General features: G+C 46.7%; 1 protein-coding gene across 1 annotated transcript in view; it reads left to right on the top strand.

Moving 5' to 3' along the window:
• Positions 1–27,121, top strand: part of adgrv1 (adhesion G protein-coupled receptor V1) — a 230,300-nt gene that overhangs the window by 41,116 nt on the left and 162,063 nt on the right. The window contains 27 exon segments of the mRNA XM_046350008.1: positions 4,201–4,716; positions 4,718–4,767; positions 4,910–5,180; positions 6,634–6,963; positions 7,849–8,025; positions 8,455–8,678; positions 9,964–10,090; positions 10,292–10,477; positions 10,717–10,897; positions 11,081–11,244; positions 11,617–11,740; positions 11,921–12,181; positions 13,373–13,499; positions 13,870–14,087; positions 14,740–15,474; positions 17,567–17,940; positions 18,850–19,026; positions 19,710–19,890; positions 20,464–20,657; positions 21,173–21,302; positions 21,612–21,692; positions 22,147–22,286; positions 22,803–23,412; positions 23,537–23,752; positions 23,912–24,127; positions 26,502–26,746; positions 26,904–27,085. Coding sequence (XP_046205964.1) covers positions 4,201–4,716; positions 4,718–4,767; positions 4,910–5,180; positions 6,634–6,963; positions 7,849–8,025; positions 8,455–8,678; positions 9,964–10,090; positions 10,292–10,477; positions 10,717–10,897; positions 11,081–11,244; positions 11,617–11,740; positions 11,921–12,181; positions 13,373–13,499; positions 13,870–14,087; positions 14,740–15,474; positions 17,567–17,940; positions 18,850–19,026; positions 19,710–19,890; positions 20,464–20,657; positions 21,173–21,302; positions 21,612–21,692; positions 22,147–22,286; positions 22,803–23,412; positions 23,537–23,752; positions 23,912–24,127; positions 26,502–26,746; positions 26,904–27,085 — 6,437 coding nt within the window.

The raw sequence follows: 27,121 nt of genomic DNA, 5'->3' as shown, positions 1-27,121 counted from the left end.
TACCATATTATGTACCTAATGTATCTAGTATATCTAATAATAATATGCACTGCTGCTACTCTGTTTATCATATATCCTGATGCTTAGTCACCCCTATAAATATTCAAATCACAAAACAATGTTTTAGAGAATAGGCATTGGTCTGAAACCGAAAAAGAAAGGAAATTCACAAGAGCACCACAATGCCTATACCACTCATACTCTACCAAGGTTTTCCAGCACACAGCTTTGACCTACTACAGTAGCTATGTTGGTATTATACTTCAAACTATGTGTAGACAGGTTGCTTAGGATGCAAACCTTCTCAAGCAGATAAATTAATATTCTTAGAGGAGGTATGCATTTGTACCGCATGCAAGGTACAGCATACAAGGAAAAGTATTGTATCTACTTTACCTTGTAGATGCAATGGCGTCAGAGAAAAGGGCAGACATTTTCCATGTCCCCAACCGATTGTGTTTTTTGTTTGTTTATTTGCTTTGTTTGTAACTTATTTTTTTACTTATTTTGTACATAATGTTGCCGCTACCGTCTCTTATGACCAAAAATAACTTCTGGACATCAGGACTGTGATTACTCACCACAGACTGGCAGAATACTTTTTTTCATTTAACGAGTCTGACGAGCCTGATGCGAACGATATACTACTTTCTCGGAAACAGGCCCAAATCCCCACGATTTGCGTGAATAGGAGGCAGAGAAAGAGGGTCCGGAGTTCGGGCTGCCTTCTGAGAATTCGTAGGAGATCGAATAAAACCCCACTTCCTTTCATTCTGCAAGAAAATGTGCAATCTTTGGAATATAAAATAGATGACCTACGCGGAAGATTAAACCACTAACGGGACATTCAAAACTGTAATATATTATGCTTCATGGAGTCATGGCTGAATGACGACACTATCAACATACAATTGGCTGGTTATACGCTGTACCGGCAGGATAGAACAGCAGCGTCTGGTAAGACAAAGGGCGGCGGACTATGTATTTTTGTAAATAACAGCTGGTGCACAACATCTACGGAAGTCTCTAGCTATTGCTCGCCTGAGGTAGTGTGGTCTACAGCTTATCATGAGATACTCTATCTACCTAGTTTTCATCTGTATTTTTCGTAACTGTTTACCTACCACCACAGTCAGAGGCTGGCACTAAGACAGCATTGAAGGAGCTGTATTCCGCCATAAGAAAACTCTTTCATGCAGAGAAACTGAATCTGTTTTAACAAATTTCTATCAGCATGTTAAACGTGCAACCAGAGGGAAAAAAACTCTGTATCACCTTTACTCCACACACAGAGATGCATACAAAGCTCTACCTCGCCTTCCATTTGGCAAACCTGACCATAATTCTATACTCCTGATTCCTGCTTACAAGCAACAATTAAAGCAGGAAACACCAGTGACTAGATCAATAGAAAAGTGGTCAGATGAACCAGATGCTAAGCTACAGGACTGTTTTGCTAGCACAGACTGGAATATGCTCCGGGATTCCTCCAATGGCATTGAGGAGTACACCACATCAGTCATTGGCTTCATCAATAAGTGCATTGATGACATCGTCCCCACAGTGACCGTACGTACGTACATACCCCAACCAGAAACCATGGATTACAGGCAGCATCCGCACTGAGCTAGGCTAGAGCTGCCGCTTTCAAGGAACGGGACTCTAACCTGGAAGCTTATAAGAAATACCACTATGCCCTCCAACGAACCATCAAACAGGCAAGGCGACAATACAGGACTAAGAGCGAATCGTATTACAATGGCTCTGGCTCGTTGGATGTGGCAGGGCCTGCAAACCATTACAGACTACAAAGGGAAGCACAGCTGAGAGCTGCCCAGTGACACGAGCCTACCGAACGAGCTAAACTACTTCTATGCTCGCTTCGAGGCAAATAACACTGAAACATGGATGAGAGCACCAGCTGTACTGGAAGACTGTGTTCACGCTCTCCGCATCTGATGTGAGTAAGACCTTTGACAGGTCAACATTCACAAGGTCGCAGGGCCAGACGAATTACCAGGACGTGTACTGCGAGCATGCGCTGACCAACAGGCAAGTGTCTTCACTGACATTTTCAGCCTCTCCCTGTCCGAGTCTGTAATACCAACATGTTTTAAGCAGACCACCATAGTGCCTGTGCCCATGAACACTGTGGTAACCTGCCTAAATGACTACCGACCCGTAGCACTCACGTCTGTAGCCAGGAAGTGCTTTGAAAGGCTGGTCATGGCTCACATCGACACCATCATCCCAGAAACCCTAGACCCGGTCCAATTTGCATACCGCCCCAACAGATCCACAGATAATGCAGTCTCTATTTCACTCCACACTGCCCTTTCCTACCTGGACAAAAGGAACACCTATGTGAGAATGCTATTCATTGACTACAGCTCAGCGTTCAACACCATAGTGCCCTCAAAGCTCATCAATAAGCTAAGGACCCTGGGACTAAACACCTCCCTCTACACCTACCTCTGGATCCTGGACTTCCTGACGGGCCGCCCCCAGGTGGTAAGGGTAGGTAAACAACACATCCGCCACGCTGATCCTCAACACAGGGGCCCCTCAGAGGTGCGTGCTCAGCCCCCTCCTGTACTCCCTGTTCACTCGTGACTGCACAGCTTGGCACGACTCCAACACCATCATTAAATTTACCGATGACACAACAGTGGTAGGCCTGATCACCAACAACGAGACAGCTTATAGAGAGGAGGTCAGAGACCTGGCCGTGTGGTGCCAGGACAACAACCTATCCCTCAACATGATCAAGACAAATGAGATGATTGTGGACAACAGGAAAAAGAGGACAGAGCACGCCCCCATTCTCGTCAACGGGACTGCTGTCGAGCAGGTTGAGAGCTTCAAGGTCCTTGGTGTCCACATCACCAACACACTAACATGGTTCAAGCACACCAAGACAGTTGTGAGGCCGGCATGACAAAACCTATTCCCCCTCAGGAGACTGAAACGATTTGGCATGGGTCCTCAGATCCTCAAAAGGTTGTACAGCTGCACCATCCAGAGCATCCTGACTGGTTGTATCACTGCCTGGTATGGCAACTGCTCGGCCTCCGACTGCAAGGCACTACAGAGGGTATTGCGAACGGCCCAGTACATCACTGGAGCCAAGCTTCCATCCAGGACCTCTATACCAGGCGGTGTCAGAGGAAGGCCCTAAAAATTGTCAAAGACTCCAGCCACCCAAGTCATAGACTGTTCTCTCTGCTACCACACGGCAAGCTGTACTGAAGCTCTAAGTATAGGTCCAAGAGGCTTCTTAACAGCTTCTACCCCCAAGCCATAAGACCCCTGAACATCTAGTCAAATGGCTAACCAGACTATTCAAATTGCCACCCCCCCCCCTTTCCACACCACCACCACTCTCTGTTGTCATCTATGCATATTCACTTTAATTAACTCTACCTACATGGTAGGTAACCGGTGCCCCCGCACATTGACACTGTAACTGCACCTATATATATATATTTTTTACTGCTCCTCATTAATTACTTGTTCCTTTTATCTCTTATTCTTATCCCATATTTTTGGGAAACTGCACTGTCGGTTAGGGGCTCGTAAGTAAGCATTTCACTGTAAGGTGAATTCAATCCCACATGGCCTGATCTCCTTCTACGCAACATAGCTTCCCTTGTGTTTCCATTAAATCAAGTCAAATTGTATTAGTCATATGCGCCGAATACAACAGGTGTACAACAGAGATCAGGGCATGTGGGATTGAATTCACCTTTGAAATGGAAAGGAAAACATGGTACTGGAATGTGCAATGGCTGTCTGGTAGAGGAAATGGTTGAACATGTGCTATATTATGTTGTGAAATGTATGACATAGTAAGGGAGAGGTTGTTTGACAGGGTCAGAGAGGTTGGACGGGTATTGGGTGTGGGTGGCATTTTGGGTGGGGGTGATGGGAGTTGTTAGGTTTGTAGGAATTATTTAAGGGTTAATTAAGATAATATAGTGGTATAGGTTGTGACTGCACATTGTAAATATGGCACTGAAACGAACCCTGTATATTGTATTTATAATTTGGGGGGGTTTTCTACCTTTTTATTTTTTGTGTTTGTTGAGGTTAGAGCTCGCAAAAAAGGCAATTCACTGTACTTGTACATGTGACATTAAAACGTGAAACTATTTCCATGGTAACACGTCACTTAACCATTGTTACTGTGATTTTCCTCAGATCCCTGAGGATGACGAGGTGTTCACAGTCAGGCTGACAGGTGTGGCAGGCGGGGCGGTCCTCAACCCCAATGGCAGCAGCGTGGAGCTGAAGATCCGCCGTAATGACAGCCCCCTGCGCTTCTCCCAGTCCCAGATGGCCGTGGCCGAGACTGCCGGGGTCATCTCCCTGACCATAACCCGCGGCCACCTGGCCGACCACGGCCGCTTGGTAGGCTCAGATGACACGGAGGTCTCTGTGGACTACGTGGTCGTCAGCGGCGACGGGGCAGGCAGTGCCACTCCGGCGGTGGATTTCGTGGACCTGCAGGCGGTGCGCACGGTGACATTTCCCCCATGGGTCTATGAGGCACATCTGCTCTTCAATGTCAGCGATGACGAGGTTCCAGAGATTGCAGAGTCGTTCCACGTAGTGTTGCTGGAGACGGTGAGAGGAGACGCCGTGCTGATCCCGCCCAATGCCGTCCTGGTCACCATCGAGCCCAATGATAAACCCCACGGGGTCCTGTCAATCAGTGGCAGCCCCCCTCAACCAGCTAATCAGTATCAACGAGGATATGACTGACAGGTTGGTCAAACTACAGTTAGGAGGAGAAGGTCATTGGATCAGTGTGTCATCTTATAACATGATCGTTTCCAAACACATTGAACCTCAACTGTTTCTGTGTCTCTGCTATATTCTCACAACCCTGCCCTGTCTTGTCCAAAAGATTTGAAGGTATCTCCATCGTGAGGAACGGCGGTAACTACGGTGACATCTCTGTCAACTGGACCATCATTCGGAACTCCAGCGACCGCTCGCCCGTATCAGATGACCTGAGCCCCGAGGCAGGCACACTGTGGTTGACGGCGGGTCAGATGAGCGCAGTCTTGCCCTTAAACATCACAGCAGATGAGCTTCCAGAGGAAGCAGAGGCCTTTCTCCTCCGACTGCTGCCGGACACTGTGCAGGGAGGGGCCGAAGTGGATGAGCCTATGGAGGTCAGTGTGGTCTGACTACTCACACTTTAACTAGGATTTGATTGGTTAAGATTCTACTGCTGTTAATTGATTAATTGGATTGGTTGATTGGTCCATCTATATTTTAAGTTTCAGCTCTAATACTAGAGGCTGATGATTTGTTTTGTATACAGAGATAAGGTTTTCTAGTATTTAAACCAGATATTATGTTCAGTTCTGTCATGTTGTTGATGCTGTTGGTTTTGAGGAGCTCTGTGTTGGCTGTTGTTCATTTGCAATTACAAATTCAAGCTGAGGAAGACAGAAGGACAGACAGTCAGAAAGCTGCTCGTCAACCCTGGGAGCTTAGTGCCATGTCTAACATGGGAGGGAGGGAGGGAGGGAGGGAGCAGGTCTACTACCCACGCCCTCCTGAGGAAGTTTGCGGGGGAGGGCTGCACTTGTGGGAGACACATCTGGAGAGCAGTCCCCTCTCAAGAGGATGTGGTGTGTGTGTGTGTGTGTGTGTGTGTGTGTGTGTGTGTGTGTGTGTGTGTGTGTGTGTGTGTGTGTGTGTGTGTGTGTGTGGCTGGAGACTTGGCATACACGCTGGTCCTGTACAGTAGACCCTATTAATACTGTCACTTCACACTGGGTGTTCCCTTAATGTGATTGAATGAATCTAAACAAAGACAACTGTGGGGGTTATGCCTGTGTCCTCACAAGGATAGTTAATCAAGGAAAATTTTAACAAGTGGGGACTTTTCACCCGTTGTCACAAGGAAAAGGGCTATTTTGGGCTTAGGGGTTAGGTATAGGGTTCGGGTTACTATAAAGGTTAGGGTTAAGACTGAGGGTCAGGTTTAGGATTAGGGTTTGTGGTTAGGGTTTAGGGGTTAGGGAAAATAGGATTTAATTTGGTCCCCACAATGATAGTAAAACAAACGTGTGTGTGTGGGGGTGTGGCAGTGTAAAGTCTTTATTATTGCCATCTTTGTCACAGCTTCCCATCTTGGCTATGTGTGAAAGGAGTGGGTAGATCCAACCGTTGTTTATGTTTAATGTACTAGAACACACACACACACACACACACACACACACACACACACACACACAGTGGTTGGACTCTCAGCGTGTGGTATCTGCTGCCATGTGTGTATACGCAGTTGATTAAGCACTGCTTATAAGCATTAGAAGACAACTCATATAGCTGAAGGAGTTAATCAATGCATATGTCAAGAGAATACAAATGATTTAACACACACTCCAAATGCTGCAAAGCCTGCAACACTTAAAACCTGTTAGACAGCCGTGATTCCTGGTCAAACATCTACAGTAAGCCCTAGTAAAAAAAGCTCATGAAAGCTATTCTTGCCCATTTAATTAAAGAGGATGCATCTCTAAAATTATCCCAGGGTTCTTTCTTTACGACACAGAGTCTGATGCTTTCTCCTCCTTTCCCCCCTCTCCTTCCTCTCCCTCCTTCCTTCCACAGATGATGTTCTACCTCCAGGACAGTGATGACGTGTACGGCCTGTTCCGCTTCCATCCGGAGGAGAACCAGAACATCCAAAGTCAGCCCGATGGACGCTTCCTGTCCCTTAGCTTTCTGCGGGAGGGGGGCACCCTGGGGGAGGTAGCCCTAGCCCTCACTGCCCTCTACATCCCCGCGGGGCCCGTGGACCCCGGGCTGGCCCGGGACAGTGTGCTGAACGGAAGCCGCTCTACTACCGTGCTGTTCTCTCAGGGCCAGGATCTGACCAGACTCACCCTGCCCATCCGCAATGACGCCTTCCTGCAGAACGGAGCCCACTTCCTCATCCAGGTGGGGCCAGAGGTCTCGGACGGCAACACCTTTGGGTCAAATACTGACCTAGTCATCGAAGCACTGTCTCAGGGAGTGGGACACACAATTCATACAGGGGAGGTTTCAAATACAGTAGATAAGAAGATCTGTTTATTTAAATGAGTGTGACGACCTTAACATAGCTCACCGGTGCTAATATGTATGCAAATGTTTTTAGAAAGTGGTCAGCTTTTTGAAAATGTTGGTTGGTTCTTAGTTTTGTCAAGCTTGTCCAGATACATGGTCCCTCATTTGCATGTGTGAGTGACTTGGACCTGAGAACTGTGCTCTGGCCTGTTGCCATGGGATCTGTCCAAGCATCCAAACAAACAGGCCTCATCAGGCAGCGCTTAAAAACAAACATAAAATGGAAGTGCCTCCTTCACATTCAATGGGTCCCAAACTGCTCCCTCCCTCACACACACACACACTCTCACACACACACACGCGTGCGCGCACACATGCAAAAACACACACACAAAGCTGAAAGAAGAAGCAGAATGACAGTGCTGAGAGGTCTTTGGAGAAAGTCATTCATAGTGTAGTGAGAGTGTGAAGTTAAGAGAGCGGTTTATTTGGAATCATGGAGGGGTAAAGAGGTACAGTACTGTACAATAGAAAACGAATGCCTGAGAGAGAACTTTGCATTAACGCTTAACATTCTGTTCTCCACAAAACCTGTACTTATACAGTATACTGCCCATGTGAGAGTCATGTATTTACTTACTTTGTCTTTTTTTAAAGACATTTTTCCATTTGGCTAACACAACAAAAATGTGGCCTACTGGTATGAAAGTTGAGTCATGTATTGGAAGATGGCTATAGGGGATGTGTGCTTCGTAATCACTGCTGTCTCTCTTTCAGCTGGATAGTGTAGCCCTGGTCAGTATCAGCCCTGCCATCCCGTCTGTGAGTCCTCGCTTCGGAGGGGCGCTCAACCTCACCCTCACAGTCACCCCCGACATCGCCAACGGGGAGATCGGCTTCACCAGTAACACCACGGTGGTGGTGTATGAGCCAGAGGACACCAACACTAGCACGGTACAACGCTAATCCTCTATCTGCGTCTGTGGCACACATGTTAGCATGGCACGCTATTACGCTAACCATCTCTTTTTCTCAATGACACACATATTAGCATAGTACGCTAACCCTCTGTATGCTCAATGGCACACCTGTGTAGTTTACCGTGACTCTGGTATGATCTGGCTAGAGATACTATATGTGTGGGGATGTTACTTGGATGTTACAATGATGACTTTACCGCAATGAAATGTTTTTCAAATCGTAATTACTGCAGTTGAATGATCAATACACTATGTTTGAACAGCAATTTGCAGGTCTTGTTTCATGTAACGTAGCTTCAGTGCTTATAATGGATGGGCTTCTAATCCTATGAGTCAGTTTGTTCCTAATGTCTAGTGTGATTGCAGATGGTTGAGGGATAGGATATTCTTCCTCCTCCCACAGGTGACCCTCAGCCTGCGGCGGGACGGGACAGACGGAAAGGCCGTGGTGTTCTGGAGCCTTCGACCAATCGGAGATAACCAGGCTGACATCACCCCTGACGACCTGGAAACCCTGAGCGGCTCGGTGGTGTTCCTGACGGGACAGAGTGACGCCATCATCAACGTCACCGTCATGGCTGATGATATCCCGGAGGTCAACGAGACCCTTTTCCTCACTCTGGACAGGTACTGGACAGCAACTCTGGGGAGCTTTTGGTTGACCAACAGATTCTCATTCTGTTAATCAGTAGCAATGTAAATAAGTGCCTGTGTCTGATTATCCTCTGTTCAGGTACCACACGCCATTGCCATATGTCCTGGGATTTGAATCAGTAGCATACAGTCCACTTGTTCATTTACTTAACAACAATGCCTGGCTGTGCTTAAAATGATTAAAGCAATGATATAGTTTATTTTTTAAGAATTGCTAATATGAGCAGTGAGACTAGGGTGTCACAAGGAAAGCCTATCCCTTACCCCGGTTCCTACCCCTACTCCAATTCCTGCCTGTCACCTTTTACTGATGACCTGTGACGGGAACATTGGCTCTCCCTCCCTCCCTCCCACCCCTCTCCTGCAGGGTGGAGACTCCGCGCTTTGTAGTGTACTTCGGGTAAGTGGCGAGTGGAGTGAGCCTGGACATTTTGTGTGCTTTAAATCATGACTTTGTCGAGGGAAAAAGGGACCACTTTAGGATTTATTGGGCCTTTGGTTTGATGGAAAAGGGGGGTTGCTGGGGTGGTTTTTTGGGGTGTGCATTGGGAAGAGAGGAGCGTGGGTGTGGGGAGTAAGGAGGGATCTTCTTTGTGTTGCACCTAATTTGAACCATTCTTTATGCCCTCCTGTAAAGACATCGGTGTTTGTATGCATGATGCGAGTTGGACTCAAGTGTTTGTTTGGTATGCTTTGCTCTGTCCAGCCTCTGCTTTTCATTTACCCTTTATGTGGCCACACACACACACACACACACACACACACACACACACACACACACACACACACACACACACACACACACACACACACACACACACACACACACACACACACACACACACACACACACACACACACACACACACACACACACACACACACACACACACACACACCCTGCTCATCAGGGGCCAGGCTGACAGAACACACAGGCCCCCACCCTGCTGTGAGAGAGAGAGGCTCAGGGGGCCACTGAGTGACACGGTTAATCAGAGCAGCTCAAACAACAGGCCTCTGGTCAATACTGAACATGAGACAATACAAGGAATTTACTCATTCACTGTTTTTAAATGAAGGGTAAGTTGACGAAAATACTTGATTTCTGCGGAAAGCTTTGAAGTGCATCTCCTTGTTGTTTTACAAGCAATACACGCTGGCTGTTTTTAAAATTCCCCCACAACCCACATTCCTACTGAGATGAAGGACTGTGAGTTCCTTTTTGGTCTAGCCGCTGAGTTCCCCGTCTGTGTTGCAGGGTTAACGTTGAGAACCAGATCCTGAAGCCTGGCTTCACCAGTCGCGAGATTGTCATCGTGGAGAATGACGACCCAGGTGGAGTCTTTGAGTTCTCCCCCTTCTCCAGAGGACCCTGGTACATCAACGTACGTCTGGCACGCAGACAGGCCTCATGACTGTTGATGCTCATCTGTTTCCCCTACTGTGATGCGTGTCGAATAGCGTCTTGACCGACCAGGTCATTTTCGCAAACTACCAAGTATTCTCAATGGATTACCTACGTCAATAACAGCAACACTTCTGACCCCTAGTTTGTCCTGGTTTGCCCTGTGATCCTTTCTTTATAGGAAGGTGAGGCGGTGGAGCTGCGTGTCATTAGGGCCCAGGGGCAGCTGCTCAAACAGCTGGTGCGGTATGTCCTCATGCCCTCGGGCAATGCCGAGTTCTACGGCGCCACGGGCATCCTGGAGTTTAAGCCCGGGGAGAGGGAGGTGCTGGTGGCACTGGTGGCAAGGCCTGATGGGGTCCCTGAGGTACTGCTACACGACTATCTGTCCCCCCTTCATGGCATCATGTATGTATGGCTTGGACACTCCCTCCTGACTGTGAGGGTGTCGCTGGTCCTACTGTTTCCAGTTTGAAATGCCTTTGAAGTTCAAAATCAGTTTGCTGGTTTCGGTAGTTTACATGTGTTCGACCTGTAGAACACAGTGCACAGATTACAGTGGGACAGTTCCTGTTAAAGTGCCCGTGTGTATGTGTCTGTGTGTAGCTGGATGAGACGTTCCAGATGGTACTCAGCAGCTACAGCACTCCACCCAGTCGCCTTGGCAACCACCGAGAGGTCAACATCACGGTGCGGAAGAATGACGACCCCTTCGGGGTCATAGAGTTTGGCCGGTCTGGAGTGGCAGAGGCCATCAACGAGAGCAAAGGCTCAGAGTCTCACTCAGGTACAATGGAGCAGTGGAGGAACAGTGTCTTAAAACTCGACAGTACTTTAAGACAATATAGTATAAAGAAAGTAAAATAACAAGGAGAGCATTTGTGATCACATTTTAAGATTATACAGAAACTAATAGGATTGAGTGTATTATATTGTAAATATTGTGTTCTGTTGTGGGTCTCCTTGGCAGTGGCCTATCCTGTGGTGAGGAACAGGGGTCGCTTTGGGGAGGTGTCTGTGTCCTGGGTCCTAGAGCCCCACATGTCTGCTGACGTCAGCCCCGACCAGGGATACGTTGTGTTTGCTGAGGGGGAGTATGTGAAAAACCTCACCCTCTTCTCTGTACCCGATGAGGTAAAGCCATTTCTCAAACGCTACAGTATTTGACCAGGGCTAATTTACATAATGTGTATAATATCTATGTCAATAAAATGTCATGGTTTGTATGGTAAGAATAAAAGAGAGCCGCTCACTCTAGGAGCTCAGGTGCAAAAATGTAATTACCAACGTTTCGACAGCCAAGCTGTCTTCATCAGGGTCTAATCACAAACACTGCGGGATGACTCATTTATGTAGTGTCAAAAGACACAGGTGTCTGTAATCATGGCCAAGAGTGGCCTAATATCATTGGTTAATTATCATATATTAAAATGTTTGTATGGTACCTGCTATCTTTTCTACACAATACTTCATCTTTGCCTGACAATATTTTGTTTCCAACATAAGCTCCCAGAGGACATGGAGGATTTCACCATCACACTCCTAAATGTGACAGGGGGAGCAAGACTTGGGAACATACTCAACGCAAGCTTGCAGATAAACAAAAACGATGACCCGATTTACTTTGCAGGTGAGGATATCTTTAATTTGCTCCCTAGCGCTTTATGTAAAGCATTGGGAGTTTTTTCAAGCGCTGCTGTGTGTTAGCAGACATGGAGTGGATATATCAAGTGACCTAGTGTTTATGTCACGTGGCATGGTGGTTATGTCAGTTGACGTAGGATGAATTCTCTGTCTCTCTGTCCTCCAGAGCCCGTGGTGGTCCGGATTCAGGAGGGGGGTGTGGCCAACTTCACTGTTTTGAGGGCTGGTCCGGCTGACTTTGTTGCCACGGTGATGTATCGCGTGGACTATGGCGGGACGTCACTGGGTGACTTGGCCCCGCTGAGTAACGACACCGTGCTGGTGTTTGGTGCGGGAGAATGGTCAAAGAACATCTCTGTGGCTGTGGAGGAGGACGACACGCCTGAGACTGACGAACTCTTCTACATCCTCCTCTACAACACTACAGGTGTGTGAGGCTGCCACCTTTTCTACGCATTCAAACGAACGAGATACTTCTCCTGACCTCGTGACCTGAACAGGAAAAACTCTTGAGCTCTAGTTTTTAACAACGGCTAGGTTCCAGAATGGTTCCTGGTCAGGTCACGTGGTCAGGAAAAACCTGGTGTAGTATGGAAGGTTGTCCAATCGAATTCCTGCTCTCAGTACAATAGCACAAAGCGCAAATGACAGTCATTTTAGAGACAACTGTAGTACGAAACAACCAGCCTCGTTACGTTGACTGTTTTTCCTCGTTTACTCGCTGTATCTCCAGTCTCTTTGACAGCTGTTTCTGTACATTGGTGAGTATCTGGGTTGATTAGCATTGGGACTGGTGACCCTGAAAAGCCCCCCTAATCCCGTTATTGTGTGACACAGACAGGGATGAAAGCGGGTGGGCCTGTGGGGGAACTTAATTACCGAACTCAGACTCACTCTGCAGGCTCCAGCACAAAGCCCGCCAGCCCAGTCCACGACTCCACTCCGCTGCCTGGCCTGGCTGTGCACGCACTACTTGGAGTGAAAATAAGGGTTCACCCACTCTGCTCCTCTCCAAGCCATAGTTAACGAGAGAGGGCTCTTATATTATTTACGTGGCGGACATCTGCATATAGAACCCTGACCCTCTCCGCTGGGGTTGCCGTGGTTACTGTGTGCTATGGTAATGAAAACGGTCTCCTTTTTTTGTTATGATATTTAGCATGACAATACTATGTGGGTATTATAAAGCAACCTCGTCTCTCTCTCTCTCTCTCTCTCTCTCTCTCTCTCTCTCTCTCTCTCTCTCTCTCTCTCTCTCTCTCTCTCTCTCTCTCTCTCTCTCTCTCTCTCTCTCTCTCTCTCTCTCTCTCTGTTTCTTCTGTAAAAGCACAAGCACCTGCTGTGTTTCATTTAAACCAAGCAAGATGTTAAGTTCAAACAAGAACATTTTACTGACTTGAAGGATGTTTGTTTGTTTTGTCTACACATTTCACGTTTCTCTCTTGTTCAAGTAATTTGTTATTTAGTAACAACAGAGGGACATAGCGTTTTAACTGGCATCGTACATATGTTCAGTGACTTCATGCTTAGGAAGCATGTGAAACTGCTGGACTTGAAACCCAGCGTGTGTGTGTGTGTGTGTGTGTGTGTGTGTGTGTGTGTGTGTTTGTGGGGACAGGTGACGCTGTTGTGTATGGTGCGGACACAGCGACAGTGGTGATTGAGGCCAATGATGAGGCCAATGGAATATTCTCCCTGGAATCCACAGAGAGGTCTGTAGAAGAGGGCAAGACCAACAACTTCTAGTAAGGACCAACTCTAGCCTTAATAGACCATACACCTTCCCTGCATGCTTACCCAGCCTCTGGAATAGATTAGCAGCTCAAATGTATTAGATTGATTATTCTACCATCTCTAGTTCTAATTTAATCCAGTGTGGGACAGTTCAGGACCTCGGGGGCCGTAATGTCTGCTGGCACTCCTCTCCCTGGCACTTCGTTGGTCCACTAATGTCATTGGTTGCTAAGGAAGTGCTCACATTTGATTTTCAGATCTTAATCACTTCCTGTTAAGAAGGAAAACACAGGAACCAGCATACATTCAAGCCTCTAAGGACCTGAGCTTTATCCTTGCGAGTTCTTCCTCAGTCCCACATACAGTCCTTTTGTCTCCTAGTGCTATCAGGGCCAGGGGCCACTTTGGCAACGTGACAGTGTTCTGGCGCCTTTATGCCAATGACACAGCCCTGGAGCCTGGTGAGGAGTTCACCAACACCTCGGGCTCCATCACCTTCACCACGGGAGAGGAGACCAAGCCCATTGTCCTGGAGGCCATCTCAGACAAACTCCCTGAGTTCAACGAGTTCTACGTCCTCAGGCTCATCAGCATCTCAGGTAAGGGGAAGTGTGAGTGTGAGGCAGATATGTGCCAGGTGAGGGACGTGGGACTGACCTACTGAACTCGTAGTTCTCCTGTGGTACGTAACAGACTCACTCGCACAAACAAGCTCACACATACACACGCTGACACCGTACTCACACATACACAGACACGCACGCATATGCCCATACTCACAAACACATATTAGGAAAGCGTCCTTAATGTTTCATATACTCTGTGTACACCGCCTGAGTGTTAGAATAAGGCTAAGAAGTAACAAAATGTGGAAAAAGTCAAGGGATCTGAATACTTTCCGAAGGCACTCCATCTTACTGGTGTGTATACGCATAGGTTGCATTTGGATTACTGATACAATATTATTTGAGTTGTTAACTGGATTCGTCCGGACATGTATGATTTCTCTTTTTTTTTTTTTTTTGAATATTATTTGTGTACTTGTTTGACATTTTTAGCTAGTAACATAAGCATTTCACTGCACCCATGAGTATGTTCTTGACTAAAACATCAACATATGAGCCTTAAAGCTACCTATGTTCTCTCATTTGCATTGGGGTGTTATGGGTTATTCCTAAAGTGCTCTGTGTCACGTTACAAATGTTGTTGATACCAAGCATGAATCATTTTCTGTCCGGTCATATTCCATAGGTGGTTATCCCGGAGAGGGCGGCCGATTGGCTAATACATCCCTCAACGCATCTGTCCTGATCCCCTTTAACGATGACCCCTTTGGAGTGTTCGCCATCGCCGTCGACAACCTGGACCAGGAAGTGGCGGAGGACATCCTGTCAGAAGAGGACATGTCGGATGTCACTTCCTTCACCATCCTGCGGCAGCAGGGCACCTTCGGGGAAGTGCGGGTTGCCTGGGAGATTGTATCTGTCCGTTTCCCTCTCGGCCTCCCTCCCATGCAGGACCTCCTCCTCAGCGCCTCCTTCCCAAAGGAGGTGGAGCTCAGGCCCCACTCCAGGAGGCACCACTCGGGCACCGACGCCTGGTTCTTCTCGGGCCTTCCGGGGGCCTACGGCACTATCAGCCCAGAGGAAGGGCCTGGCAGTCTTGCTAACTTCACCTTCTCAGCCTGGCTGGTTTCCAGGCCGGACACCAACGGCTTCATCGTGTCCAAGGGCAACAGGAACGGGACGCTGTACTATGGGGTGAAGGTCCAGACCAACGAGTCCCATGTGAGTGTGATGCTGTACTACACAGCCTTGGGAGCCAACAACACCCTGGTGGCCCGGGCCACGGCAGAGAGGTTTGTGGAGGACAACGTGTGGCTCCATGTGCTGATCACGGTGGATGATGGGATTATTGAGTTCTTCCTGAATGGCAACCTTATGCCCAGAGGGATTAAGAGTCTGAAAGGAGAGGCCATCACTGACGGTGAGTCCCAATAATTTCATTATCTCTTGATGCTGGAATCCTTAGTTGCTACTGCACGTCTATTTTGGGACTTAGAAATGGGACTGGAAGAATATATCTTACAAATGCCTCGTGAGTTTATTTCAACTGTCTTACTCCATCAGAACCCAAAATACAAGTTTGTTTTACTGCCAGTGTTTGTAAACAATGGAAATGGAAACAAACACTATAGCCTCAAAACATGGTTAAAACTATAATTTTGATATCATGGAAGGTCAAGCCTTGCATCCATAGCTCTGTCTTTGAATTTAAGAGTGGTTATATTTCTCCAGACCTATACCTCAGCTTTTTTAGTTTGCAGTTGTGTAAAAACATATATATATATATACACTACCGTTAAAAAGTGTGGGGACACTTACAAATGTCCTTGTTTTTGAAAGAAAATCACATTTTTTGTCCACTAAAATAGCATCAAATTGATCAGAAGTACAGTGTAGATTTTGTTAATGTTGTAAATTGCTATTGTAGCTGTAAACGGCAGATTTGTTTTATGGAATATCTACAAAGGCGATCATTAGAAAACTCTTTTGCAAGTATCTGAGAGTATCGGCATTTGTGGGTTCGATTACAGGCTCGAAATGGCCAGAAGCAAAGAACTTTCTTCCGAAACTCATCATTCCATTTCTTGTTCTGAGACATGTATTCCATGTGAGAAATTGCCAAGAAGAAGTGAAGGAGTGAAGGAAAAGCAACCAACAAGTGCTCAGCATATGTGGGAACTCCTTCAAGACTTTTGGAAAGTAATTCCTCACGAAGATGGTTGAGAGAATGCCAAGAGTGTGCAAAGCTGTCATCAAGGCAAAGTGTGGCTACTTTGAAGAATCTCAAATATAAAATACATTTGGATTTATTTAACACTTTCTTTGGTTACTACATGATTCCATATGTGCTATTTCATAGTTTTGATGTGTTCACTATTATTCTACAATGTAGAAAATAGAACAAAATCAAGAAAAACCCTTGAATTAGTAGGTGTGTCCTAACTTCTGACTGGTACTGTGTATATATATTTTGCTCAAAACATACCCTTTACTTCGTGTGTACTGTATTTATACTTGGGATATCGTTTTCAACAGGAAACATTCAAAATCGCTTTGAGGACGTCTTTACGGATTCTAGCTTTAAAGGCAAAAGTCATAATACTTACAATTGCGTTATTGTATAATTTACACTTTCCCACTACAGTGACTTCAATGAAGTCTAGCCTCTCTGAGCCTGTTCCCGTGAGGTGTCTCACTCTCAGCAGACAGAGGCTTCCACATCAATCTGACATCACCGGTGGTCTGTGAGTGACCACTGTGGGACACTGCGCCTCTCCTCACTCTTGTGGCCCACATCTGGTCAGGGAGGATCTATTTAAAACCATGCATTCCACCCAGCCCCTCTCCCTTTGTTCAGACTTACAGAGATTCCGCAATGCTTGAGCGAGCGCTTAGCCGCTTCACTTGTGGACATTGTTAAAGGCAGAAGAAAGCCGACGGCAGCCCCCCCCCCCCACCTCAATAACTGAAGACATAACGGGGCTATCGGTGTTGATAGATCATCTTTGGATAACTTCAATTAAAGGGATATAAATGCGAACGTCAGACAAGTCCGACCTTGTCAACTCGACCGGTGTTTTATTGCTTTGTCTGATGGCTTTGTCAGGGGTCACCATCGCAAGTTTTCTCAATTTGTCCAACGTTCGTTCTGCTGTTCTGCTGGGTACTGGTCAAGCCCTCGGTAAGGTGGGTCATCATAGGGAGTGACCTCTGAACTAGTTAATGGTTTAATCATTTGCACTGCAGAGATAGGCCTATTGATGATGCGCTGTACCTACTTTTTCCCACAGGGTTAGGGTTAGAGATGAAGACAGATTTGGCTTTGGAATACATTGGCCTACACCTTTTAAGTCAGCATTGTAGCATGAAACCATTCTTCAATGGATACGCTGTTCAGTACATGCTTGTCAGTTTCTCTGCATACAAAAAGCTTAGCTTTTCTGACAGCAGCATCACCACCCACTGCTTGATGTTTTTCTGAGTGTATTCTGCCTCCTGTGTTTGTGTTGCAGGTTCAGCTCCGGTGCGGATCGGCTCGGACCCCTACGGAGAACAGCGCTACACGGGCCTCCTGCAGGACCTGCGTCTCTACCACAGCAGACTGAACCACTCGGAGATCCACGAGCTCCACGCGCAGCCCGCCAAGATGGACCTGAGGAACATCTCTGGCTACCTGCAGTACTGGCAGGGCGAGAGGCAGAAGGCCTTTGTGGTGGAGGTGCGGGACGACAAGGAGGAGGAAGGGGAGGAGCTGTTCTACCTGCAGCTGGTGGCGGCCCATGGGGGAGCACGTCTCCACCTCCCCCGCCCCACCGCAACCCTGCGGGTGATGAAGAGCGACAACGCCAACGGCTTCTTTGGCTTCACCGGCGCCTGCATACCAGACGTAAGACTCACGCACACTCACTAGCACGCACGCACATGCACGCACTCGCACGAAAGCCCTCGTGCACACACACGGTATATGACTTGCAGTATAAATGAGACACTATTGAGATGAAATGTACAGACCATATTTACCAACTCTGTCGGTCCCTGAGTTTGACAGACACAGCAGCAACAGTGGTGTAAGACACAGAGTAGAATGGAGACCACACAGCACATTATTCACACATTCTGTAACTGGCTTTGATCCAGCATGTCTCTTGAGAATATGGATATTTTGTTACCTAGAAAGACATGTAATCGAAGGCAGTCGTTAGTGAGTGCATATCCTTCTGCATATTTAAACAGTGTTTACGCCTGGGTGAAAGTGTGTGCTCTGCCCTTTAGGGAGATTGCACACAGGTGTCTAATGGCTCTTCTCAGGTAGAGCGACAGATGGCTGAGCAGCTAAGGGCATTCCTATGGAACTAGAGTCCCAGTAGCACAATAGGTGGTAGACCAGAGGATGGCATTCCATCAGAACTAGGGTCCCTCTAACGCTGCCAGGGGACAAAGGGACTCAGAGGCATGCGGGGCTATCGGGTGGACTCTCTGCAAATCACATCTTGACTGTGCAGGAATTAGAGGAGGGCTGCCCATAAAAGTATCTCTCAAACCCAAATGTTCATTTTTGGAATGAGTGGTTGTCAGTCTTGAATTGGTAATGAACTGCAAGTATCTTGCTGTGGAAAACATGAAAATGTCCAAAATGATTTTCTTTACGTTTTTAATTCCAAGTTTGTGACGTTTTGTCATCAAATCAAAATGTGTGTACAATTCTTGACGAGTGTAATGTGACATTATGTTTTTAAAATGTCTCTCAGTTCAGGGAGCATCATTAATAACCATCATCCCTCTTCTCTATGGCCAGACGACAGAGGAAGGCTCCACCATCTCCTGTGTTATTGAGCGGACGCGTGGGGCTCTGGACCACGTCTATGTGAACTACACTGTCACTCAGCTGGACTCAGACAGACAGGCTCAGGCCAACCAGGACTTTGCTAACGCCAGCGGCTCTGTGCTCTTCCTGCCCGGTCAGCGCTCTGAGGTGAGGGGGAACACCTAGAGGGCACACACACACACACACACACACACACACACACACACACACACACACACACACACACACACACACACACACACACACACACACACACACACACACACACACACACACACACACACACACACACACACACACATACATACATACAGCCTGGGAAAACTACGCTGCACACAATCATTCATGAGATAGGGAAACCCCACTGGTACACCTGTAGAACAATCCTATACATATATCCTATACACAATCTTATACATATATCCTATACACAATCCTATACATATATGAGAACACACACACACACACACACACACACACACACACACGCACACACATTGAATATAAATGCAACTGCAATAAGTTCAGACTATAGGCAGCTACAAACCAGTCAATATAAATATTTTACAATGCATCTACATTTCTGGCCTTGTTGAATCCCAGAAAACTACTTTCATCCATTCAGTGGTGATGTTGTTGACTTCTAGCCCCACCTAGTGGCTAAAAGGAAAATGTTGTCATAGTAACAGGTGCCTGCTAATGATTAGGCTTAGTCTAAAATCTCACTACAGAGATCGAAGCCTGAAAATACATGATGCTACACTAGGACTGATTTTAGATTAAAATCTTCACTCTCATGTGTTATGACATCCTCTCCCTGCGACTCCCAGGTCCTGAACCTGCTGGTGCTGGATGATGACACCCCTGAGTTCGCGGAGTCCTTCCAGGTCACCCTGGTGTCAGCCGTGTCAGGTGACGGGAAGCCAGGCTCTACCCCCACCAGTGGGGCCAGCATTGACCCTGACAACTCAGCCACCACTGTCACCATCACAGCCAGCGACCATCCCTATGGTACAGAGAGGCACACACACACACATCACTGTGCCACCCTACTAGAACCTTAAACGGATACTCATCTTCCCAGTTTCCACCCTTAGTTGCACCAATCAAGAACTGCCGCAATCTGTACAGCCACATAGTTAAAGGGATAGTTTAGTGCAAGCTGTACGCTCGTGAAACTACCTCTAACTTCCTTCATACTGGACGCAGAGACATAAAAACGGTATCCACGAGTTCACGTGACACCTTTTCAGAGAAGCATAAATGAACTTCAGTCAGCCCTGCTTACGACCTACTTGAAAGGTTCAGCTTGTGGCATGACTTGAAAACAGTGTAACAAACTGCTATTGGTGTGAGTTAATAACTGACTGTTATACTGTACACATGTCATCACAGACACAACGGAGCCAAAAACAAAGGGCCACTCAAAGTTAAGGAGGTTCCCATGTTGTGAATGTATGGTGAACATTTCGTGCATTTGAGCCTCTCTCTCTCTCTCTCATAATCTCCGACAAGCATATTGTTCTATGAGGCTGGATGAGCAGCTGTTGTGAGTACTGGTACCCCTCTCTCGCTCTCTCCCAGGTCTGATCCAGTTCCAGTCCAGCCTGCCAGCTGAGGGGATGATCCGCCCGGCAACAGAGCCTGCCCATGTCACCGTCAATGAGGAGGACGGAGAGGTCCGCCTGCTGGTGGCCAGGGCCCAAGGCCTGTTGGGAAAAGTCATGGTCGGCTACAGGACCTCACCGTTCACCGCAGTCAGCCCCGAGGACTATGAGGTCATTTCCTTATGCCTTCCTTATCCCGTAGACCAGGGTCTCGGGCAGACACAGGGATGGATGATTACTGGAGATCTGTGTATTCTCACACAAATCACCCGTAGAAACCATTGCTTTATAAAGCGTGATTTACATATGTATTTTTAATAAGGAATATACCCATAATCATTTCCTATTCAATCCTCATACTTGGCTATCTGTGGCACTTTTATTTTGAAATGATGAAGACAATAATAAGACATACCTGTACATAAAAGCCCAAATGATAACGGATGACAATTCCAGGGTGTTTGAGTCACAAGACTCACTCCTTGGATAGCTGTTTGGCTGCGTCTACACAGGCAGCCAAATTCTGATCTTTGGCCCAATTATTGGCAAAAAAGCTCATGTGAAAAATATCCAAATTGGGCTGTCTGTGTAAACGCAGCTAATGACAAGTGAGCTTATGCTAACTACCCAAGCTAACCTCTTGTTCCCTACCTGATCTGCCTGTACCTGTTCCATGGCTCAAACAGGACTCAGATGGCGTGCTAGACTTCCTGCCAGGAGAACGCTTCAAGTACATTAGTGTGACAGTCATAGACAACCCCGTGCCAGAGCTGGACAAAGTGTTCAGAGTGGAACTCTACAACCCTGACGGAGGAGGTAAGACACACAAATACCATTGGTTGATTGATTCGTTGATTGATCGGCCAATTGGTGATGATCTTTTTTTTTTACCTCCTCTTCTCTTACTTCAGATAATTGTTAGAGTTCACCTTCCTATCCTGTAGTCACATCCTTCAGTATTTCCCGTCCCTGAGATCCTGTTCTAACTCATCCTTTGCCTGTGTTCTGTCACATTATGTCCTTGTGTGTGTTTGTGTGCTCCTCCTGTGTCCTCCTGTGTGGTCTTGTGTGCTGTGCTCCCCAATGGTTCCCACTCCTCTGGCTGGATCCTGTGCGATCTCAAAGTGGATCAGTTCCTTCGGAGAGAAGGCAGTGGCAGTGGAGAAAGTGACACTGAGTTTTTCCTCCTGTCCTCTCACCACCGCGGTAAGATCACCCTCCCCTCCACCGCCCCTCCCATTCTTTCTAGACTCCACCTCATCCCCTAAGCCTGTGTGTGTGTGTGTATTTGCATGCCTGTATATTTGTGTGTATGATATTTACATTGCAATGGGGCCAGTGGGCAGTGACCAGGAAGATTGGTGTGGGAAAAGCAAATAGGCATTATATTGAGTGGAGGACAACAGTGGTAAGTGGTGAACAGAAATGTCACAGACCCCCAGGCTCATTGTTTCTCTGTCGGGGTCCACCCTCCACCTTATTAAAAACCCACAATGCACTGCAGTGTTCAGTGCTATTATTTCAAGTGGATCAATGGAATTCAAGTGGAATTTTGTTTTAAATTGCACACAAGGAAAAACTTTCGATGACTCATTTGAACAAATTGTAATTATGAAAATAAGGGCAGCCTTTACAGTTGTGTGATGTTTTTTCTATCTAGCCAGCCTGGGTGTCGCCTCCCACATCACCGTGACCATCGCTGCTTCTGACGACGCACACGGGGTGTTCCAGTTAAGCCAGGACTCACTGTCTGTCAACGGCACCGAGCCTGAGGAGGGACGCAGCACTGTGCTCCTGCAGGTCATTGTGTGTGTGTCTGTGTGCCTGTGTATATGTGTATATGGGCTATGTGTGTATGTGTGTGTCTGTTTCTATGTGTGTGCGTCTGTCTGTCTGTCTGTCTGTCTGTCTGTCTGTCTGTCTGTCTGTCTGTCTGTCTGTCTGTCTGTCTGTCTGTCTGTCTGTCTGTCTGTCTGTCTGTCTGTCTGTCTGTCTGTCTGTCTGTCTGTCTGTCTGTCTGTCTGTCTGTCTGTCTGTCTGTCTGTCTGTCTGTCTGTCTGTCTGTCTGTCTGTCTGTCTGTCTGTCTGTCTGTCTGTCTGTCTGTCTGTCTGTCTGTCTGTCTGTCTGTCTGTCTGTCTGTCTGTCTGTCTTTCTGTCTGTCTGTCTGTCTGTCTGTCTGTCTGTCTGTCTGTCTGTCTGTCTGTCTGTCTGTCTGTCTGTCTGTCTGTCTGTCTGTCTGTCTGTCTGTCTGTCTGTCTGTCTGTCTGTCTGTTCCCCTGACAGTAGGTTGTAAACTCTCTCTTTATTTGTATCAGGTGGTGCGGTCATCCGGTGCCCTATCCAACGTGACTGTATTCTGGGAGGCTGAGGATAGCTCTGAGGAAGACCTCATCAGCAGGGCCGGGAACATCACCTTCCACGTGGGCCAGACCAGGGGGGAGATTGAGCTCCAGGTGGCCCAGGACGAGGTGCCGGAGCTGGACAAGAGCTTCGGCGTGTCCCTGGTCAACGTCTCCCATGGGCGTCTGGCTGTGAGGACTGAGGCCACTGTGACAGTGCTGGCCAGTGACGACCCCTACGGAGTGTTTGTGTTCTCAGACAGCAACAGGCCGGTGCGCCTGCCCGAGGGCCACACCCTGGTCATCCTCACCATCCACAGGCAGAGGGGGCTGATGGGAAAGGTACGCGTGACATACGGAACCCTGAGTGAGGCTGACACAGCCCCCTTCATGACCCTGGGTGTGGGCAGGGCCAGTGAGGGAAATGACTTCGTCCCCCTCCTGGAGTCTGTGGTGTTCACGGCCAATCAGAGTGAGGCTAACGTAACCCTTCGAGTGCTGGATGACGATGACCCCGAGAGGGACGAGTCTGTGTTCGTGGAGTTGATCAGTGTCAACCTCATAGAAGGAGAGCAGGAGAGACGAAGTAAGTCACTGCCACATTCCCACGTCCCAACTATGAATTTCGGGGCCTATAGTCGTCGCATGGTCAACATTTGTAGCTGGAATATGAGATTGTTGTCAACCCATCCTCTTTCTATCTTTCCTAGTTGCCCGGTCTCCTCGTCTCGGTCCGAAGGCTGAGATTGTGGCCCAGGTGATAGTGGAGGCGAGTGATGACGCCTTTGGGTTCCTGCAGCTGTCTGCCCCGGCGGTCAGTGTAGCTGAGTACTATGTCGGACCCATCATCAATGTGACACGCACCGGGGGAATTTTTGCTGACGTGTCCGTGAAGTTCAGGGCCGTACCAATGACTGCCAGAGTTGGTAAGTCTGGTCTACATTTTATCTCAATAGTGTTTTGTTATGTTGCTAAGCATGTGTATGTGTGCGTATGTCTGTAATAATGTGTGTGTGTGTGTGTGTGTGTGTGTGTGTGTGTGCGTGTGTGTGAGTGTGTTTCTAACAATGTGTGTGTCAATACAGGTGACGACTACAGCGTAGCATCCACTGACGTGGTTCTCCTGGAGGGGGAGACCAGTAAGCCTGTTCCCATCTACATCATCAACGATGTGATTCCTGAGCTGGAGGAGACCTTCCGCATCGAGCTGCTCAATGTGACCACAGGGGGCGCTCGACTGGGGGCGCTCACTCGCACCATCATAACCATCCTGCCCTCTGATGACCCCTTTGGGGCCTTCGGTTAGCTCACGTCTCTCTCACACACAGAAATGCACTTACACTTAGCCAGTAATTTTTTGAGAAAAACTTTGATGAAGATTTGAGGCTGATGCGTATTGCCAGCTGCTCTTAGGATTTGGACAGTTTTGACTTCCCAACAGCAGCGGCTCACTTTGAGCAGGCCGAGGTCCGCCGCACACGCAAGTCAATTAGATGCAAACTATCGTGTTCGTAGACAGACACGTTTTGTTATTTATTCATTAAAATGTTCATAAAAATACCCTATAGGACAGGTTGATCGGAAATTATATTATACAAATATTACATTTCAAAATTGTGTTTTTATTACTGTGGGCGACTTTTTCATCTAGCCTAAATGTTTTTTCAGTTTTTTTTATTATATTCATTTAGGATTTATAGCAGGGATGAAGATGCAATGGGCAATGTTTTGCTTTTCAATAAAACCTGTCATGTTGATATCAGAACATCGTTCTACTTTATTTTAGTACAAGTTTAAAGGCACATTTTTTATTCTGTTAAGTAATTTTTGATATTTATTATTTTTTAATTGAACCTTTATTTTACTAGTCAAGTCAGTTAATTCTTGCTGCACCCATCCCGTTAGCGGGATCATTTTCGTCAACCACCGTTGAATTGCAGAGCGCCAAATTCAAATTAAATTACTAAAAATATTTAATTTTCATGAAATCACAAGTGCAATATAGCAAAACACAGCTTAGGCTGTTGTTAATCCACCTGGCATGTCAGATTTCAATAAAGCTTTTCGGCGAAAGCATACCAAGCGTTTATATAAGCACATCTCTCTCGGTAGACAAAATATTATTAACAGCTAGCAGCCAAGTAGATTGGCCACGAAAGTCATAAAAGCAATAAATTAAATCGCTTACCTTTGATGATCTTCGGATGTTTGCACTCATGAGACTCCCAGTTACACAATAAATGTTCCTTTTGTTCCATAAAGATTATTTTTATATCCAAAATACCACCATTTGGTTGGCACATTATGTTCAGAAATCCACAGGCTCGAGCGGTCACGACATCGCAGACGAAAATTCCAAATAGTATCCGTAATGTTCATAGAAACATTTCAAACTTTTTATACTAAATCCTCAGGTTGTTTTTACAATATATTATCGATAATATATCAACCGGGAATGTAGCTTCTTCAATAAGAGAGAGAGAGAGAGAGAGAAAATGGCTGCTCCAAGCTGTTGCGCATACAAAATGCTGCTGGCACCCAGCCATACAATGACGCGATGTGATCTTTCTCCCTCATTTTTCTAAATAAGAGCCTGAAACTATGTCTAAAGACTGTCCACACCATGGGGAAGCCATATGAAAAGGAATCTGGTTGGGGCGGCAGGGTAGCCTAGCGGTTAGAGCGTTGGACTAGTAACCGGAAGGTTGCAAGTTCAAACCCCCGAGCTGACAAGGTACAAATCTGTCGTTCAACCCCTGAACAGGCAGTTAACCCACTGTTCCTAGGCCATCATTGAAAATAAGAAATTGTTCTTAACTGACTTGCCTAGTTAAATAAAGATATATATATTTTTAAATCCTTTTAAATGGAGCGAAGGCAGGCTATGGATCATGTAGCTTTCAAAATAGAGTCCACTTCCTGGTTTGATTTTCCTCAGGTTTTCGCCTGCAATATCAGTTCTGTTATACCCACAGACAATAATTTGACCGTTTTGGAAACTTTAGTGTTTTCTATCCTAATCTGACAATTATATGCATATTCTAGATTCTGGGCCTGAGAAATAGGCAGTTTCATTTGGGTACGTTTTTCATCCAAACATCAAAATACTACCCCCTACACTCAAGAGGTTAGAACAATTCTTATTTACAATGACGGCCTACCGGGGAACAGTGGGTCAACTCCCTCGTTCAGGGGCAGAACGACAGATTTTGACCTTGTCAGCTCAGGGATTCGATGCAGCAACCTTTCGGTTACACACACACACAGGCTATCTGCCGCCCCAAAATTAACAGCCAGTGCAAATGGATGTCTGGTCAATATCTCAAATGTCCGTCCTGGTAAATAAAAATCTTGCCGGCGCCAATTGGAAAACGGAAACCTTGACACACACACACACACACACACACACACACACACACACACACACACACACACACACACACACACACACACACACACACACACACACACACACACACACACACACACACACACACACACACACACACACACACACACACACACTGTACTAGTCTTAAATATAGTGCTAAAATATACAATTGCTCATTCAAATCAGATTACAGTATATGCACGGTACTAACGACATCAGCAAACTGAAGATTCCAGCATGTTTCCTTTATCGACGAATGACATTAGACTGTTTGTGTTCCCTAGTATTTCAGGCTGCTCCTGTCACCACAGAGGAGCCCGGGTCGAACTCCTTTGAGGTGACACTGCCCATAGTGCGTAATGCTGGGACCATAGGGACCGTGGCTATCCAGTGGCGAGCCACGGTCAACGGCAGAGCAGCAGTAGGGGACCTCCGGCCTGTGTCAGGAGAGGTCATTTTTGCGCCCGGGGAAACCATTAAGACGTTGAAAGTTGAGGTCCTAGCAGACGATGTGCCGGAAATTGAGGAAGTAAGAAACGCAGTATTTTTTTTCTTCATAATTTCATAATATTGTTCTTATTTTTTTGCCAAAGAAAGGATTTGTATAATTATATTTACTATATAATATAGAGGGCAATATAGTATACAGTCTGTCATTTTTCCTCTAAACGTTCTGTGCTTTTCAGATAATCAAGGTGGAATTGACGAGTGCCAATAATGGAGGCAACCTTGGAAGTGACAAAACAATCAATATTACTGTCCCAGCCAATGACAACCCGTATGGGACGGTCTACTTTGACCAGTCTGTGTATCGTGTGCAGGAACCTCTCGAGGGAATATTTATTGCCAACATTACTGTCCGTCGAAGGTTTGTCCTTTAGTTTGAGTTCTGTCCTCTTGCAGT

The sequence above is a fragment of the Oncorhynchus gorbuscha genome, linkage group LG05 (genome assembly GCF_021184085.1).
Source record: "Oncorhynchus gorbuscha isolate QuinsamMale2020 ecotype Even-year linkage group LG05, OgorEven_v1.0, whole genome shotgun sequence".
Classification (NCBI taxonomy): Eukaryota; Metazoa; Chordata; class Actinopteri; order Salmoniformes; family Salmonidae; genus Oncorhynchus; species Oncorhynchus gorbuscha.
This window is presented reverse-complemented; position numbering and strand designations above follow the sequence as displayed.